This window comes from Limanda limanda, chromosome 13 (assembly GCF_963576545.1).
Source record: "Limanda limanda chromosome 13, fLimLim1.1, whole genome shotgun sequence".
NCBI classification, from domain to species: domain Eukaryota; kingdom Metazoa; phylum Chordata; class Actinopteri; order Pleuronectiformes; family Pleuronectidae; genus Limanda; species Limanda limanda.
In genome coordinates, this window is record NC_083648.1 from 11,907,256 (window position 1) to 11,925,639 (window position 18,384).

General features: G+C 43.0%; 1 protein-coding gene across 1 annotated transcript in view; it reads left to right on the forward strand.

Moving 5' to 3' along the window:
* Positions 1 to 13,228: 13,228 nt before the first annotated feature.
* The window catches only part of cdh2 (cadherin 2, type 1, N-cadherin (neuronal)), a 60,319-nt gene continuing 55,163 nt past the window's right edge, over positions 13,229 to 18,384 (forward strand). Inside the window, exons 1-2 of the mRNA XM_061084352.1 lie at positions 13,229 to 13,481; positions 15,212 to 15,320. Of these exons, the coding sequence (XP_060940335.1) occupies positions 13,425 to 13,481; positions 15,212 to 15,320 (166 nt within the window). The 5' untranslated portion in view covers positions 13,229 to 13,424. The remainder of the gene's footprint in view (positions 13,482 to 15,211; positions 15,321 to 18,384) is intronic.

Sequence of the window (18,384 nt, forward strand, 5' to 3'; positions counted from 1 at the left end):
CAAACATGTTTAGCGTTTCGGCTCAAAGCTTCAGCAGGAGCCACATGATGACGAGCACACAGAGCCACATACTTTCGTCTCCGCCTGTCTGACTAAGATTCATCATCTCATCACTGTGCTCCAACAATCAATTATGAGAAAAAACAATCTTTTTGGAAAACATTTAAGGGGATTATATCCTCGGCAATAACATGCCTTTGAAATAAATCGTTTTAATCCTGTTGAAACAAGGTGATTCACATCACATACAACAGCGTTTCAATGGAACGAATCAGAATAGCACAAAATGAGCTCAAAATAAAAACGTGATTAAACACAGTTAATTAAACTCAGTAGAAACACAGAGCAGAATTGCATTTGAAAAGAAACAAAGAGTCAAGGACGATGACAGCGAGCGAACCTGCGTGTGGAAACACAGAACAAGAGGCTAATGTAACCGTGATCAAAAGGGCTGAACAGAGTGCATTGAATGAACGGGAATCATATGAGAGTGAGGCATACAGAACCTGTCCTTACTTTTCTACATCCAGAATTGCTCAAACAAATTGTTATAAATAAAATGCAAGTAATGGCAGGTGGTAAATCTCGACTGTGGTTTGCTCTCTGCTTTATTTTCAGATTCCAACATGCTGCTGTGCATGGGGAGACTGGATGTTAGACCGCTTCCAAGTTCATACTGTGGAGAGGCGAGGTTTGATAAACACAAGCGCTTTTAGGTCTTTTCAGATTTTTATGTGAGAAATAAAGCAGATTTTCCAAAATGTATTGTGTTATGGTTGCCACGGTGATGCAGTGGTAAGTGCCTCAATGCAAGAAGGTTGGATCTCAGCTTGCCGATTCTGTGGAGTTTGTACGCTTTCCAATTTTCTGCTTGGGTTTTCTCCAGGTACTCTGGCTTCCTCAAATGGTCCAAAAAATGCAGATTTGGATTAGGGTTAATTGGAGACGCTAAACTGACTGTAGGTGTAAATCATTGTTTGTCTCTGGTGGCCCTGCGATACGCTGGTGACCTTCCACTGTCCACAAACTTTGGCGGTATAGATACTACATGGATGATATGGATGGATGGATGGATCTGTAAATTCCTACTTTTCACAGCAAAGCCGATCTTACTCATTTAAGATTAGATTTTCCTTCTTATTTATTGCTTTCTCTTTCAATGTAGCAGGGAGACGGCAGCTATGCAAGCAGAAATACTCTGGTTGAATGGATTTTATTTTTATATCCCAAAAGTAAAAACGAATGTGAAATTGTTCATTGTAGTTCAATGTGAGCAAAAAAAAAATCGATTAGCTTGGCCTTCATCTCAGTCATTGGACAGTATAAGCTTGTCAGGAGCGAACGGGCTCATCTGGCGCCTGCCTCTCTCCTCCTCGCTGCCACCTTGTTTAGCCTGATCCGCCAATCTTCCGCAAGCTAATGCAAGATGACACTTTGTCACCAGAATCCTAAACTCTACCCACAATACAATTTGTCATCACACTGAGGAGCCCATGACATTCATAAGAGCGCCTCTGTCAGTATCAATTTCAGTCTTATTTTAAGGGTTCTTGGGCTCTGACATATCTCTCTCACAGGCGCACCCACAGTGTCCCCAAGGTTCATTGCCACTGAGTAAGCCGAGTCTCCACGGCCCGGACTAACAGCTGGCCATATCCATAACATAATGACATCTCCTCATAGGCTAGCCCCTGATTAAAACATCAACATATGCAACCATAACTGCGTATTGATTACTACAGCTGAATATCGTTTCCGACCTAGGAGGCTGAAACTTTGCAACTGTAACCTCTAATCAAGGTGACGCCTGTCTAATTTGGCCCTCAAGGCAGAGCTGAAAAACAGGCGTAATGATGCGTTTATGAGAAGTAATTTTCTGACCCTCAAGGAAACAAAGTAAATTAGGCACCAGGGCATTAAGATCTCAGCTCTTGACCTCGCGGTTATTACGCTAACATTTACATTAGTGCTTCCCGTATACAACGAGAATCGTGGAGACGGTTTTTAATTGAAGGTTGATGTAACCTTTTCATGTGTAAGGTTGGGCAATCAGTCTCAATGTAGGGGGTGCGAAGTTCGGTTAACCTACTCAGGTTACATCACATCTAATATATCTGCCGTTTGCAATCTGCCTGCATTAGAAAAGCAAAGTAATGAGGTGAACGTGGAGCCTAATTAAAATTTGCAGTGAACCTGGGTCAAAAGGTCAGCAGTCTGCCTAACTGTACACCGGCACTCACAAAATTAACCTTGTCGAGTTAGATTAGGCTAAAAATACTTATTGCAAATCCAGAAACGCACACACGGCCGACGCAATGAAATCGATGTGCGTTTTAAAGGTGAAGTCTTAACCCCTCCGTAAGTTCCCTGCTTCCCACAGCAAGGCCCGAGCAAAGTGATTAATCTTTCTATTTTTAGATCACTTTCCTCCTTATTTATTTCCTTCTTGTTTTTTAATGTAGAGGGGAGACGGCAGCGCTGGCAACAGAAATACTTTGTCAGCAACTTGATTGCATTTACATGGTAGAGTGAAGCCAAAGCTGGAGCAAATTAGAGAGCTGTGCCACGGGCGGTGCTGAAATAAAAGGCACTTGAAGAAATGCCATGTGAGGAGACGTCCAAAAATCAGCACCTCAGGAAAGACATTATTTTTAACCTTAATACGCCCTGAAATCATTACCATGCTCGCCAGGTTTGTGCTACACAGCTGCTTTTAACATCTTTGCTCATTTTTTATCCTAAATATACTTTTAACTTGAAAAATGCTTGGTAATATTACCTCGATCTTAATGGGCAATTATTATTGTTAATACAATACGTACCAGATATCCAGGGATATTTAGGACATCTGACAGCACAATTATATCATGTATCATTTAGAAGTACAATAAATAGTTTTACTTTACACTTCTTCTTAAAATTATAAATGACTAATATATCTTACTCTGTTAGGGGGGTTCACAACAACCCCAAGCAGCGTAGCCACAGAGGCTATGAAGTGGCTCTAGCTTTCAGGTTTCAAATTGAAGGTGAGAAAATGTTTACCACTGATGTTTACTATGAATTATTTCCCTGCAATGTAATTACACCATGAAATATATGGCAGCTCAGCTCACTTCACATGTGCCACTTTCCTACTGGTCTAAAAAATAACTGGATTTTGTCTGCAATGAGAATGGATATAATCAGCATTCCAGTCGGGTTTACAAATGAAGTAGACACAGGTTGTTATCAGCTTTGCTTGATGCAAAAATGACACCAGAGTGAACGTGCTAATTCAACATGGTCGTATAGTTATCAAGCAACAGGCCTGGAAAAGCACTGGGGAGTTCTGCTTCAACTGCAGCATGGTTGAGCTCTGTGTAGAATGATCTCATTAAATGATTGATTATCAGGCCTGATGCAGCCTGAAAACAAGAGTGTGAGTCAACTGAAATATTGAAGTTGCCTGTTAAACCAAAACACTGAACCAAACAGCACTAAACGGATGTGCCAAGCTAAGGGGGATCTGCTAATTGCTAAACCGTTTTAACACATGAACTCCGGAAAAATGTCCGGACAACTGGGCCCTTTGTCTTTCACATATGAAGAAAGCAGCAGCTTGATGTTTGCTTTCTCACAGCGCCTCTGTAAAATTTAAGGAGCGTGCCTGGACTTCAATGTCTGAAAGCAGTTGTTTGTGAGTCTTTTAAAATGGTATGTCTGCAACTCTTCGTATAAAACTATTGATTGGTGCAACAACAATATGTCTAGCCTGCGATGCCTGCAATAATATATATATATGTAATTCAGTAGAGCCCACATTCACTAATCGTTAAAATCAAAAGCACTGATATGAGATATTTCTGCACTAAAGACTGGAACATAATCATTCTGCATGTACCTAGTCGTCCCACAGTGCTGTTCAGGATAGGAAATGTATCGCTGTAAGACCTGCCCTCTTTACAACATGCTCCGGGAATGCAAATCTCCCCATTTGGTCCACTAAAGTCTATTAATAATCTCTCAAATCAAAGAAATACACGTTCATGAAATCACCAGTGGCCCATGCAAATCAAACAATAAAAGCCCAACTTAAACTGCGAACTTGGATCAGAGCACAGAGGATACAACAGTTGCGTGAGGCTGATTCATGTAATATCCCCCCCCCTCTCCGGCTCCAGAGTCCCGCTGACACAGCAGCTGTGAGCAATACGTGTGCGCGTGGGTGTGTGTGTGTACGTGTGCACTTCTGCTCGTGTGTGTATGTGTGTGTGTGTGTCTGTGCAGGTGGTAGGAGGGAGGGACCGTGATGCCTGTGAGCTGAATAACAAATCTAGCATACTGCACACCTGAGGAGCTGTCACTGTCATAATCAGCCGTTTATAATGCATGGCAGAAGGGGGACAGGAGTCGAGAGGAGGAAACGAGGACACAGTTGGTATCAAAGCTCTGTCTGTGCTACATCCTCTTCTTCTCATCCTCTCTATTGCTGCACGGAGAGTTGAACGGGGGAGGGTGTTCTTCCTCTTCTTGTTCTTCTATTCTTTTTTAATTTACACTCTCCTCTCAAAGTTATTGGGGAGCTCTCCCTCTTGCCCACCCAGGCACAGATGTCGCATATGGAAAGCTGGATAGCTATAGCTCCCGCTTCCTCTCCTGCTTTCATCCTTCCTCTTCCTTCTTCACACGCCGTCTGGCCCAGCAGGTTTGTGTCCGGACACCTCCTCCAGAGAGCTCAAGGTGACACATGCCTGCTCAGGCGCAGATGAGTGGCTGTGTCCCCGGCCTCTTGACGACCGCCAGTTGGCCCCCTCTTGCTTTTTTCCCCTCTATAACCGCACTAAAGTCCCTGAGCAGTGGGTCCAAACACCCACCCCCAGAGCCTTTTGTTTTTCCAGTGCGACACTAATCTATGGTTCTGCTGTGAGGGCCACAGGAGCGGCAGGTTGACGCACTTCCAGCTCACTGACACAATCACTCAGCACTTGCATTGGTAGTGCTGGGTGTATGTGTGTGTGTGTGTGTGTGTGTGTGTGTGTGTGTGTGTGTGTGTGTGTGTGTGTGTGTGTGTGTGTGTGTGTATGTGTGTGCGTGTGTGCGTGTGTGTGCAGTCGGAACAGTGCCTGCTAGACAGCCGGGCAGATATTTTTTTGCAGGGTCAGCAGAGAGTTGGCCAAGCCAGCATCATGGAGGAGTAAATCAATGAAAGCCAATTAGACACCGAGAAAGGTGAGAGAAGAATTGAGCCTCTCAAAAAGCACAGACTTAGACAAAAAAAAAAAGACAAAAAAATACTGAGAGGCTTTTTGTGAAAATACCAACGAGTAAATGTAAAATCTCTACCATAGTGACACACGTGTGAGTGCTCTTCATGTTCGACTGTGCAAAACCTGATATCAAAGATGACATATCTGAATACAGCTTCGCTCACAATTCATGGGAGGCTCCAAAGTGTTGTGTGGTGCATGCTGCAGAAAATTGGATTGTGTGAGTCACATTGATGCATCACCCCGCTTCACTTAAACCAAATAAAGCTCTGCTAGGCTATGAGGAGCGGTTGATATTACAGTTCTCATAAACAAACATCGGGTGATGTCATTACTGAAAACTGTTCCAGACTTCAGACGTTTTGTGACGTTCAATCTTCGAGGAAATTAGCTTATTTTTAAATGAGCAAAAAGGGGCTCTGAATTAAAGCAGTAACCAAAGAGCTTGTTTGATGATGTCGAGGAAGCAGCGTGGGATTATGGGAGTTGTCTCTACCACCATCACAGGTACAAATCTATCCAATGCTACGAAGGTGCAAATCAATCAATTATTCACGTCAAGCAGCAAATGGCAATAAATAATTGTGATGCATTAAGAGGAAAAATAGTCAACTGGCTTAAAAGCCAGCAGTGGGATTTTACTTCATCATACATGGACAAAGCCAAGGGTAAAGCAGATATGAAGCAATTAAAAAGGCAACAAGAATGAAGTGTTCAGTTGCCTTGAATAAAATTGGGAAATTCTTAGGTTTGGCTGATGTAAGTACACAAGTCAACAAAATATGCAACCTAAGTCTAGTTGTTCTTATACATTTTTACAATTAATTGCAAGTAGGTTTAGGGGATGAATGCAACACAAAAGAAATTGACTTCATGTGATGCATATTTGTCAGTCAAACATATAATGAAACAAGTAACGATAAGTTTTATGCAATGGTACTTATAAAGCCATGAGTTTAACCAGGTTTAAACAGGAATTTATAATACTGTTCATGAAGTATTGGTTAAATATTAGCCTAAATATCTTTTTTTCGAGTGTACCGAGCCTTTGATGTTAATCTTGCAGAATTCCTCAGCGGGTGAAGAGAGCAGTCATGTGTCTGTGTGGAGGGCGAAAGTAAATGCAATATGTCTCATGATCACCTCCTGAGCGAGCCAAATGAGGCACCCTTCGCTCTGAGCAACCTGCTACTAACATCTGCTGCTTCGGCCGCAAATGCCCTTAGCGATGCCCTTATGTATAAATCCTGTACAGCGTAGTCTATACTATTCCGCTTTCTAATAATTCCTATTTTTTCTCTATTTCAATGATTATTGTAAGGATGGCAGGATTGTTTTAGTGAAAACAGATGCAGGTTAACAGTGGGAAGTGTAATGTTGCAATGCAGCAACATTAAACTTTAAATGCAGCATATTGTTGCTATTCAGGTGGTTTTTGTGTCTTTTCTTAACATTTATCTGATTGTGATGGGAAAAAAGCAGCATCAATTTCTGAATTAATGAAAGAAAAACATCTTAAGCTTTTGATAACCTGCTGACTGCTAATGAGCTGTGGAGCCACCATTATGCACTATATAATAATCCTGTTCACATTAACAGGGAAGAAAACAGATACTAATACCCGCGGGCATGTGTATTGGAGTAGGTACCAAGGCAATTAGCATGAATTAGGATCATATTTTAATCTCATTAAAACACAGTATCTTGTGTCAAATCAACAATGCTGTCTACTCTAAACGAGATAATGTCCTTAATTTAGTTATTAGGAGGTTTGCCATTTTTTATATTAGATATGTGTTAGATCAATTGGCTATAAACCACCATGATAAAGGAACTCAATATTCCATGTTTTATTTATTTATGCTTTTGTTTTTTTAACCATATAATCATATAACAACTTTCCATTATGTCTTTAAACCTTTACAACGATCACATGTTACCTCTTTATGCAATCTGACAGAGAAGCTATTTGCCACCATCTTAAACCCACAGTATTATTAGGCTAACACATTTTTTGGTAATCAGGCCTCTCTGCCATTTGCATGAAAGCAATCTAATAAATGTGAAAATTGAACTCTCCCTGCTGAAAACATTAAGATAACCCTAAAAAAATCTAGCTTTTTTTGAAGTAACCTCCAATCTCATTACCTCTGTGATTAAAAAAAAAGTGTCTTGTTCCCTGGCTGCCCCGAAATTAAGCTCTAGATAAGAAATCCTGGTTTGAGACAGAGGCAGACGTAGGGGTGGATCAGCCGCCGCTGCAGCCTTCATAAATCCATCCCTGGCTCCTGTGCTCAGACAGGCTTGTTGGTCTGCTCCTAAATCAGACAGGCCAGACTGTCACGACCAGAGACCTTGTCTTCTTGCAGATCAATGGTGATAAGGGAAAATAAATTTCCAGCTGCAAATACTGCACGCACCAAAGAGGCGCTGAGGTCTCAAAGAGCTCCATAGGCGTATTCTCGTGCATTTTTAAATATCACAGTGGAAATATAGGGCAGTGACAGCTGTGATGATGATTTGGGCGACTTTGCTCATGATGAAGATAACATCAAGGGAAGGCTTGAAAAAGAAAAACGTGATAGGCCGCTTTCCATGAGCCATTCTCTCTGAGACGTTATGGTTTTTCTGTACTTGTTTGATGTCTTGTGGAATATGGCTGTGGACTGATTGAAAACATGTGCAAGTAATAAGAAAAAAGATATTAACAATAACTTGAAATTGGTGTAGGTTTACCTGTAAGTCAAAGCGACAGTGAGTGTTAGTCTGTGTGTGTGCGCACACTTCATTGGCGGACCTATCATGAAGATAAAGCATTATATTAAAACAAAACTTTTCACATCCGCCTTGAAAGCTCAGATAACAGCACCACAGCCATTTATTATTTTCTCATTCGGTGCCGGAGAGAGGAGCAGAAACTTGTTCACTTCCCTTCTCTTATTGTGCCGTCAGAGTCATAGCAATTTGTATGCTAAGTATTTTAACTCGTGGCTGGGCTTTATTTATTGTGTGTTTTGCGACTGTGGTGCAAATGGAAATATCTCAACAACTACCAAATGGATTGTTTATGTCTCCCTCAAAATAAAGTGTACTCAGTTGATAGGCCCTGACCTTCATTGTAGGGCCATCCTTAGGTCATAATCTGTATGACTCTTGTACTTTATGATCAAATATCTTCAGTCCTCATGACATGATTACATCATGATTTATTAACCAGCTTTATGTTTTATAGTTATAACCAAATGTTTATTACCAAATGTTAGCATGCGAACAAGTAATTCGATCGTGTTGTACAGATGAACAATCGACAAAGATAAGAGATGCGTCTCCGCTTCTTACCACTATTCAGAAAATAGGCCAAAATATAACGCTGCCATCGTGCACTGAAGACTCCTCGAGCCAGGGTCTATGCATTAGCTATCAGGGGGTGGAGCTGTGCTGTGGATGTCCTGCCAATAAACAAGCCCAACCAATCATGATGTTTCACCCTGACTTTGTAGTTTGGTCCATGTCATATCCCATAACATGGAGGAGGCAGGCTTTATGACCTATAATGCAGCTGGCCACAGGGGGGTTATCGAGAGGCTGTGGCTTCACTTTTGGGCAGCTCTGATTTCATACATCTTGCCATCTACCTGTTTAACATTTTCACTGTGAGCATGTTAACATGTTAGCATGTTAGCATTTAGCTTAAAGCACCGCTAAGAACAGCCTCACAGAGCCATGACCTACACTTGGTCCTGTTAGATGGAAGCTAGATACTTGGTCAAATCAAATAAGACCCAATATGCTGCTTTGCTCAGAACAAATTCTGTCGTTTTTTAATACTTATTTATAAAGTTTTAAACCGACGAACACCTTTTGATTGTGGGTGTTTTTTTCAGGAAGCCAAGTGATCAATAAATAATTCAGACAACTGCCTTCTTGCACACATGTGCCATCGCAAATCAATAGCCACACTTTTATTGCATCAAGGACTAAAGATGCTTTCTTCTCTCCTTGGCTTGTTCTGGAGTTCAACACAATTTGCCTTAATCAGGCAATCAATCACTGTTAGTGTGCCACACCAGGACACAGCAGGCAGATGAGGCCCCAACTCCAAACCCTAAATTGGTGCAGACACACACATGTATGAGCCCTGCCACGCAGGAGACGTTGCCAGAGCTGCAGCCAGAGCTTGCAAAGAGCATTTTGCCTTTATTTGTTGACAAGGGGAGGGCACCAATCTGCTCCGCTGACATGTCTTTTCACAAGAAATTACAGAGAAAGAACTCGGTGGAAACGTTCTTGAAGGTGTTTTTCACTGTTTGTCTATCTGCATACTATACAATATAATTAGATCGCCTTGAAGGTTACACATTTTCTATACTTTTACGTTTCTAACATGCCGTGCATTATATTTATGGAAGATGGCATTCCATCACCTCGCTATAAAATACGTCTGAAAGCCACCAACGACTTCAAGCGTATAGATGCACATCACACGTGTGTATTTGCACCTTAATACATGCACAACTCTATTTGGCTCCATTGTTCATATGATATAAAAGACTGAATGAGCCGATTTGGCACGAGTAGAGAATAATCAGAGCACTACTGTGGTCCTCAGAGATCCTTTATTGAATGCATCACAATGAAGCTTGATTGGAATTGATAATGGCTTTGAGGACTAGGTAGCTCCTTTCCACTGACTAATTTGTTCCAAAGCAACCTTTGACATGCAAGGGATTGGCAATGACAGGCTAATTAGCCAACTATTGAGATGGGTCAAAATATGTGTGTTTATACCAGAAGAGAAAATGCTCTCCCTTTATAATTGAATGTTGAGGCGCTGTGGCGTTTAAAAAAATACCATCTCTATTAATTTACATAAAAGGTAGAGACTATAGCTTCAACAGAGAAAGGGCTGTGTGTGTGTGTGAGTCACTGAATATCGTCCTGTGTGGCTTCGTGCAGAAATGACTGAGCTCTGCATTACAATATATGGGAGCGGAGGGCGAACTGTATGATATTCCTGTATCAACACAAAGTCAGCATGAAGAAGTGCCGCGGATGTGAAAGTGCTGCTGACCTCGTCCATTTTTCTTCCAGTGCCATCAAGGCCACCACGCTGCAATGCCCCCCCCCCCCCCCCCCCCCCCGCCGCATCCAATTGTGCCGAGTTAAAGGTGTGGAATCGGGGGGCTTGTCCAGGGCAAGAGCCCTCGCACACCTGCACTTATGAGAGTCAACTGCAGTGTCAGCACCGCAACCGACATGCATCATACGGCAGCCTCACACACTCGCCTGCAAAACAACGTTATCTGTCTCCACAGACAGTGCAGCCCTGAGAATACATTAACCACAGACAGCAGGGCGCCCTTCATGGAAAATCCCTCCTCTGATTCCACATTTTAGACCATGCCAAATTCAGGTAGATGCTGCACACAGAGTTCTCGGTGTATCAGATTGGTCTTATGAATCATGCAACCTGATATTGTTTGATTGAATGCACTAAGTCCAAATTGGATTCCCTCTAACGGCTCCTCCTCTCCCCTGCCTGGACGAGTACTGATGAAAGATAACCGCCTCTGCATTAATCAAAGAGATGGAGAATTGTGATCCCACTCTAATTTAGATTAGATTACATATATTTAATAATTTGCACAGAATCTGATATCAATTATCAGCAGGTCATTCGGTTTGATCTCGCGCCGTATTCTGCCACAACAAACCAAAGAGATGCACATCGAATCCGTCTGCCTCTCGTCAAAAACAGGATTTTGCCACGTCTCTTAGTAACTGGCTGTCGATGAGGAACCATGATCACCAGAGATGTTTTAATGGGCTTATCTTACTTTTGTTTCACTTCCTTTTTTCCCTCTTTTGTTTGCTTTCACATCCATCAAAGAGAAAGTGTAATTATTTTAAAAGATGGATGATCAGGCGTGCTAATCAATGACAAGAGTGTGAAGTGACATGAGTCACTTCTTGCGGGAAGCGAGTGCTATTCAGCCCCCCCCCCCCCCCCGTCTTGTGTGTGTGCTTGTCGACTATAAGTGGGATGTGAAAGTGCTTACTGTTTGTTTAGGATTACAACACACTCTCAGGGGCGGATGGTTTGATTTGTAGTAGGAGGGGAGCAGCACCGCTCCCATCACATACTTGCCTGCACCTCAAAACGCCAATAACTTGAAAAACAACAGATTGCCCAGGAGGAGGTGAACCAAAAGTCAGCCCCTGTTTATTATTTGGAGATGGAATAAGTTTTTTTGTTTTTTTTTTCATCTGCCAGACTGAAATATCTCTGTATCACAGTTACAATCTATTCCATAGAGCCATCCCTTGATAGTTAATTAGGTGTCAGCAGCCCAACCGAGGTAATTTAACCTTCATCAGCCTGTATCACATGAGAAGATAATGTAAGGGAATAATTCATTGCATATTTTAATGGAACACAAAGAAATCTATATTAACAAACTCTGGGCTTTAGTGAAGATGAATGAACGGAATACAGAATCCAAAACTCCACAGCGTTCCAGCCCCTTCTGAAACAGTGAGCTTAAAAAGTAATGATGATGACTGTAAGGGGGGGGGGGGGGGACACTCACACACGCAGATTTAGCACCAAAGCATTGACAAATAATAATCCTCAGGATCAAACAGGCGGTAAACAGCAATTATCTGAGGGCAATGTGATCAGAATCTCCCAGCCAATGATCAATAGAGTCTGAGCTCTTCAAGCAGGTCCAGAGACAACTGGCTGAATCTTAAATTACTTGACGCCGTGACATTCGATCAGCATTTATCTCAGTGGAGTCTGGAGTTAATAATCCGGGAATTAAAATGGGGGAAAAACAAAAGCTTGGAGATGTCAATACAAAACATTTGAGAAAAAACACAACTTCAAATTGAACTTTAAAATATGACACTAAATTACTTACAATTGTAAATAACCCACATTGAAAATAATGAAGAGATTCATATTGTAAGACAATCACATGGCCGAGGGGAATGCCTTTTTTGATAATTTGTCTTTATTTGTGTTTCTGTCGGTCTCATTTAAATATAATGTGCATGAGTAAGTGAAACCAGACAGTGAGCAAATAAACGATGACCTCAAACCAACTGGCCTTAGAATGTTGAAAACTACTGTGGGGCATTGTTGTAACCGGAGCTGATAAGACATTAACGCTAAGATAACGCCATTTCATTTTGACTGGGAAGATAGTTACTGCTTAAATGGGAGTCATGTTGTAATTCCATTGTATTGTTATTATATACCTTTGATCAGTAGTTTTGCATATTAGAGTTATTTTAGAGTGACAAGAACTGAAGTTTAAATATATATATTCACATTTAGTTCCATATATTCAAGTTGCATTATACAAATTCGAACATCCAATCCATATATTCAGATTCCTTTCTATATACCCTGGCTATGATATAGGGCAATGTATGGTATGTTTAATTATTCACTCTATTTGTTAATTCCATAGATTGATAAATTCAATCCAAATCATTTTACATATTCACGCTGTCATTACATTTATTCTTACATTAATTCAATACGTTAAAGTTTCATTGTAAACATTTCACTGTATATGTTCTGTCATTCAATAATAACTTCCTAAATGGAATACGATCATATGTATATATCCACTCAACCACATATTACTGTTTATATATAAACAGTAATATGTACACACGCACACACACACAGGCGCACACGTATATATAGATATAAGGATGTGTATACCTGTCACTCTCCCCCCTCCCCCGCGCACTGTGAATGATGAGCATAAGGATGGTGTGTGAATATTCTAACATCCTGATCTATGTGGGCTGCTGGTTAACACGGGGTGGGGGTGTAGTTGCCTCACTGACCGGTAGGGCGAGCCAGTGAGCCGGGGCAGTGTGCAGGCTGTGCAGCGGGACTGTGTGTCTGAGTGGGACTGGATGGGAGGGAGCAGCAGCCTCAGTACCAGGCACCGAGTTGCTCTGCCTCACTGCTGCTGACTGGAGCTGGGGAGACTCACCGAGGAGGAGGCTGCCACCGTCACCACCGTCACCACCACCACAGGGACGCGAGGATATTCTTCCGTTTTCCCCCCCTCTTCATCTTTTTTCACCCCTTTTTCTCGAGAAGCCACACGGATTTTGGAAGCGGGGACTTAGCTGAGAACGGCCGCACCGATGTACCCACGACACGAGGGCAGCGGGCTGCTGGTGCTGGTCCTAGCCGGACTGCAGGTAACGCTACCACCACCACCACCACCACCCGGGCGGTGCTTAGCTCGGCGGAGTCACACCGGGGACAGGTCCGGTGCTGGGCTGGGGGTGGGGGGTTTATTCGAGCCTCTCCGACGGGCACTTTACATTTAGGCTCCGTTAATAACACGCCGCTTTGTGCGGGGGACGACCGCTCGGATCAGAAAGTAGATCCTTGCGTTGACTAGCTAACGGTCCCCATGTTTTTAAATCCCAACGCCCACGAGATGCTGCGTTGGTAAAAAAAAAAAAAAAACGACGTACGATTTTATAGGCGAATTATTTGAATTTAGCGAATTCGCGATCGCTATTGCTATCACTACCCGCAGGATGTCTTTTAGTTTTATTATTGATGTAGATTGCTGCAGCGTGTCTACTGCGCCCCCCCCAGCCCCCTGGTTAATTCCCTCTCCGGGTGAAATCACGTCATGTATGAGCAACAATGAAAAGTGTAACATGCTGTGAATTATTATTGTGGTGGAAGCGCCGGGTTATATAAGTACATTCAAGCTAGCTGCGACGGGATAATGAGTGTTGTCCAAACTCTACCGATGAGAGGATGAAATGTGCTGGAGACAATTTATTTTTTGTTATGACTGTGGGGCCACTGTCCGAACTGAGCCCCCCCCCCCCCCCCCCAGGAGCAGATAACCCAGTTTTCTGATGTTTTTTGAAAAAACTATTTGATTTAAATGCTAAAAACCAGACCTGATTCCACTGTGCATCCTGGTGCTATTGTTGTAAACGTGCAAGCACCCCAGCTCCTCCTCTTTAAGCCCCTGCTTCTTCCCCTTCACAGCATTTTTTTTTTCCCATTTAAATTTCCATGATTAAGAAAGGCAAGTGGCACGGCTACCCACAATGCTCTTTTCCAGCAGGGACTCCTCTCCTCTGCTTTTACATTCTTCGGAGGAGGAGCAGTGCATGTGAAGGAGCCAGTGGCTGGTGGCGTCTGTTTCCTCACAGCAGAATCAATGCTGGGGCTGTGTGATGATGGAGTGTATTTGGATATTCGTGGACATCAGAGTTATGCTTCAGTCATGCTCCATCTGTGATTTCTCACTGTGATGGGTTTTTTCTCTCTCTCTCTTCCTGGTTAGATTCATGTTTTAAGGAAACACCGGCCCCAGTCATTTACAGATCATCTTTTTTCTCTCTCTCTCTCTACAACATCCCCTTTATTCTATAAATATTTTGTGTTAAGAGCAGTTAAGAGTTTCCCCTTTTAAAAACACACAAAGCTTCACATGGATAGCAGTCATGGCCTCGTGGTTTCTTCAGATGTCAGCATTTCTAGTTTACTCAGACATTCACACATAGGTGTTTATTCCCGCAACAGTGGCTCGTTAGCATTTACTTTTTTATTCCCTTGTCCCGCACTTCAAAGTGGAGTGTTTGTCCAGAGTGGTGTGTTGATCAGAGGGGCCGCCAGTGAACGTTGGTCGTAGCCCACCCCTGTGCCTGGGCCCCTCCGGGGGCACAAATGGGTCTTGTTCTTGCCTAGCCATGCTTTTTGGCTAATGCTTAACCCTTTTGGCCTCATTATCCTAATTGCAGTCCCGGCTATAAAAACAACAGATGCTTTTGTGCGACTGCGAGGACTTGAGAACGTGACCAAGAGGTTATTTTGGAGGCAACAGTGCATTTTTGAAGGTTGATTTATGACTCATTGTTGAACCCCCCCCTTTCTCTCTCTCTCTCCACCGTCACAGATTGCAGCGGAGTGCAGGGGCACCACACCATGCAGGCCAGGCTTCTCTGAAGATGTATACAAGGTTGTGGTGCCAGATATCGCCGAGAAGGGACAGCCCCTTTTCAACGGTGAGTGGGGAATATTTCCCGTGCTGCTGCGCGGTGGATCCTTGTTGCGTGTGCGTTTGATTGACTGCCTGAGTGTGTGTCGGCATGTGCATCGGTTGCGTGTGCGCTCGCCTGCATGTGCTACATTCGAGGGAGGAACTGAACAAGCCTGACATATTTAAACAATTAGCCTCGGTGTAGTTGTGTGGCACAGCAAGTCGTGTAGTTTGCCTTGTAAACCAGCTCAAATGTGGTTCAAATTTATTTAGCTCCTTCCCATTTTGCTTACATGCTGTTTTTTTTCCCTCTTTCCGTTCAAAGCAGTCACAAACGTAGACAGATTGTTCCAAAAAAAAAAGAAGCTCAATCTTACATTCTAGCAAAACAGTTTTTGTTTTCCTAATTTGGCTTTTGTCGAGATAAATGTTCATTGCTGAGTTTGTTCATTAAAAGTGTAGAAACTTTGTTGATTGCCGAGGGGATATTTCTTGTTGCAATTAATTAAAATCAGTTGCACACAGATTTGAATTACAACACAACTTAAATCAAGCAAATAGCAAAGCTATTAAACATTCCAAGCCTAGTGCTGGTGCATTGTATAATTTCCTGTACCATACCTCATGAACGCATTTGTCTTGTCCCAGTATAAGATCCCCTCAGGCAGTACATATCTGGCCCATTACTTGAAACACTCTTGAGGTTCCTGCTTGAGTCATCTAAGCCCAGTCAGTGGCAGTAATAACAGCAATTTTAGTTAGTTTCTGACAGCGGTAGCCCTGTCAGAAACCGGACTGTACCAGGTGTCTTTTTCTAACATACTCCATAACCTGGTGCAAACAGGAAAGTGAAAAATAATTATGTTTTGCAGTAGTCCTTGACATTGCAGCAGGCATGACCAACACAGCCTCTTCGTAGCTGAATCTTGGCCAAAGGAGGATTCAGCTGCACTGGAATGGTATGCTGTGCCTACAGAAGGCAATAAAAACTGGAATATATCACCATCGTGCCATTAGAGAGGTCGGGGCCTTCAGGTCGTTTGGACCCGAAAACATTCTCACTTGTGTTGGATTTCACAGTGAGTGCCTAAAACTTACACGCTGTCGTTTGTGTGAGTCAGAGGAGGCAGAGGGGGGAGGTAGCAATGGCGAGAGAGGAGAGGAGAAAGGGAAGAGAGAGCTTAGATGGGTGGGTACAGCTTTCACTGGGCTGTACCTTGTGCACAAGTTTCCGTTTGATCCTGCAGGTGATGGATTTCCCTCTGTTGGCTTGTGGATGAGCCGTGACCGGGGGTAATCAGGTTCCCTTTTGTTTGCCCCCCCCCTCGTCTTCCCTGCACTACCCCCTGTCTCTTCTTTTCTCTGCCTTCCCCTCCCCCCCCTGGTGAGCTGTTGCTCTGTGGAGATTTCCTTGACAGTGAGGGGCACTCCTGTGTCATTGTAATGCAGCGGGGCTCGGCAGTGTGGGATGATGTTAATGAAACTGCATTCTCTAATGAAAAGCTCCTGTGGCATGTTTGGAAAGACAAAGCCCCCACATTGTGGAGAGTGTGGCCTAAGTTTTTCAACTTTGCTTTCACTGTGCCCGTAAAGAATATTGCCTTTGACTGTAGCTGCATGTAGCCGGCTAATACTCTTTTTCATTAACTCACTCAATTGTTCCCTTAAATTGTCAATTTCAGCCGTTACGTCAATCTTTTATTAGAAATACCTGAAAGTCTGACCATGTCAGAACAGAGCACTTCTGCTTTGCCATGTTATAAATAACCATGTAACCGAAGCTGAAAGGCTATAACTTCTCCCTCAAATCATCGGTGTGTGTTGACCGTTGTCTGTTGGTGTAGTTTATTTGAAATAAGATCTGCCAGATTTTTAGGGTGATGATATCACTAGATTGTGTAAGGTGTGCGTAATAAGATTCCCTGGCTCGTATTATATTGCTTTTGACCCCTGATGTGCATGAGATGCAGCAGGGGTGAGCTGTTACATATCTTTGTCCCATCTAATTGCTGTCTCTTCCTGGCTATTGATTGTGGGAATACACATCCTGAGGCCTGCAAAACCTGGAAATGGTGACAGTTTACATGCATACAGCTGACATTGTATGCGCTAATTTAAAGACATCCTGTGGATTAGATGGCGCCAACTGTGGCCAGTTAACTGTTAACAGAGTCATTTGATTTGAGATTTAATCACATTCCCGGGGGGAGTATACTGGACTTTTAACTGTTGGCTGGCCAAGTGATGCCCCGTTGATTTACAATGGATTTGTTCAGATGCATTTCTTCCATGTTGCTTGGCGGAGCAGCTCAGAGAAAAGCGAGGAAGGGCAATTATAGCTCGATGAGAACTCCTCTCCAATGATCCATTGAAGGGAGGTTACACTCATTGTTTGCAGATGCTAAACCGCATCAGGAAAAGAGGGTTACACTCGGTGTCCTCTGGGGACCATATGACCTTGCTTTTAAGGTTGCGATATTTACTCTGGCCTGATACGGATTGAGGTGGAACAGCCACACATTGTTATTTATTATCAGACCTTTGCGCAGCTGAAAGCAGTCTTCAAACAAGTGTACCGCGTTTCCCCTTATCTTGGTTGGTTGCTTGATAGTGTCACTTGTTTTACTAAATTGCATTTAATTTCAGGTGGGCTGCAGCTGCGGGTGGTTGGCCCCTGGGTTACTAATAGAATTCTGGTGGCTTTGGAGAGCTGACACACATTGTGCAGCTCTTTTCCTCCAGATGAGGCCTTTAAAGCAGGGTTGCAAAGTGAGTCAGTCAGAGCATTATTCAGCAGAGGTTTCCCTCCCTAAAAACTGGGTTAATGAAAAGCCCAAAAGCCTAATTGAGCTTAATACACCCTCTTATGCTGCTGTTCTTCCGACCCTCCCCCTAACCATCTATTGTGCTTTCATTTTGTCTTTCTTCCACCCGTCATCCCTGTGTTTTACTTCTGCCGACAATTACGCCAGCTCTGCTGATGAAAGAGACGCATGTTTACAGTCTGCTTTCGCCTTGTCTCAAGTGCTTTGAATGCGAGTGTGTAAAGAGGGTCTAGTGCGTTGGCTCCATAGAAGCGTTGGGGGTGG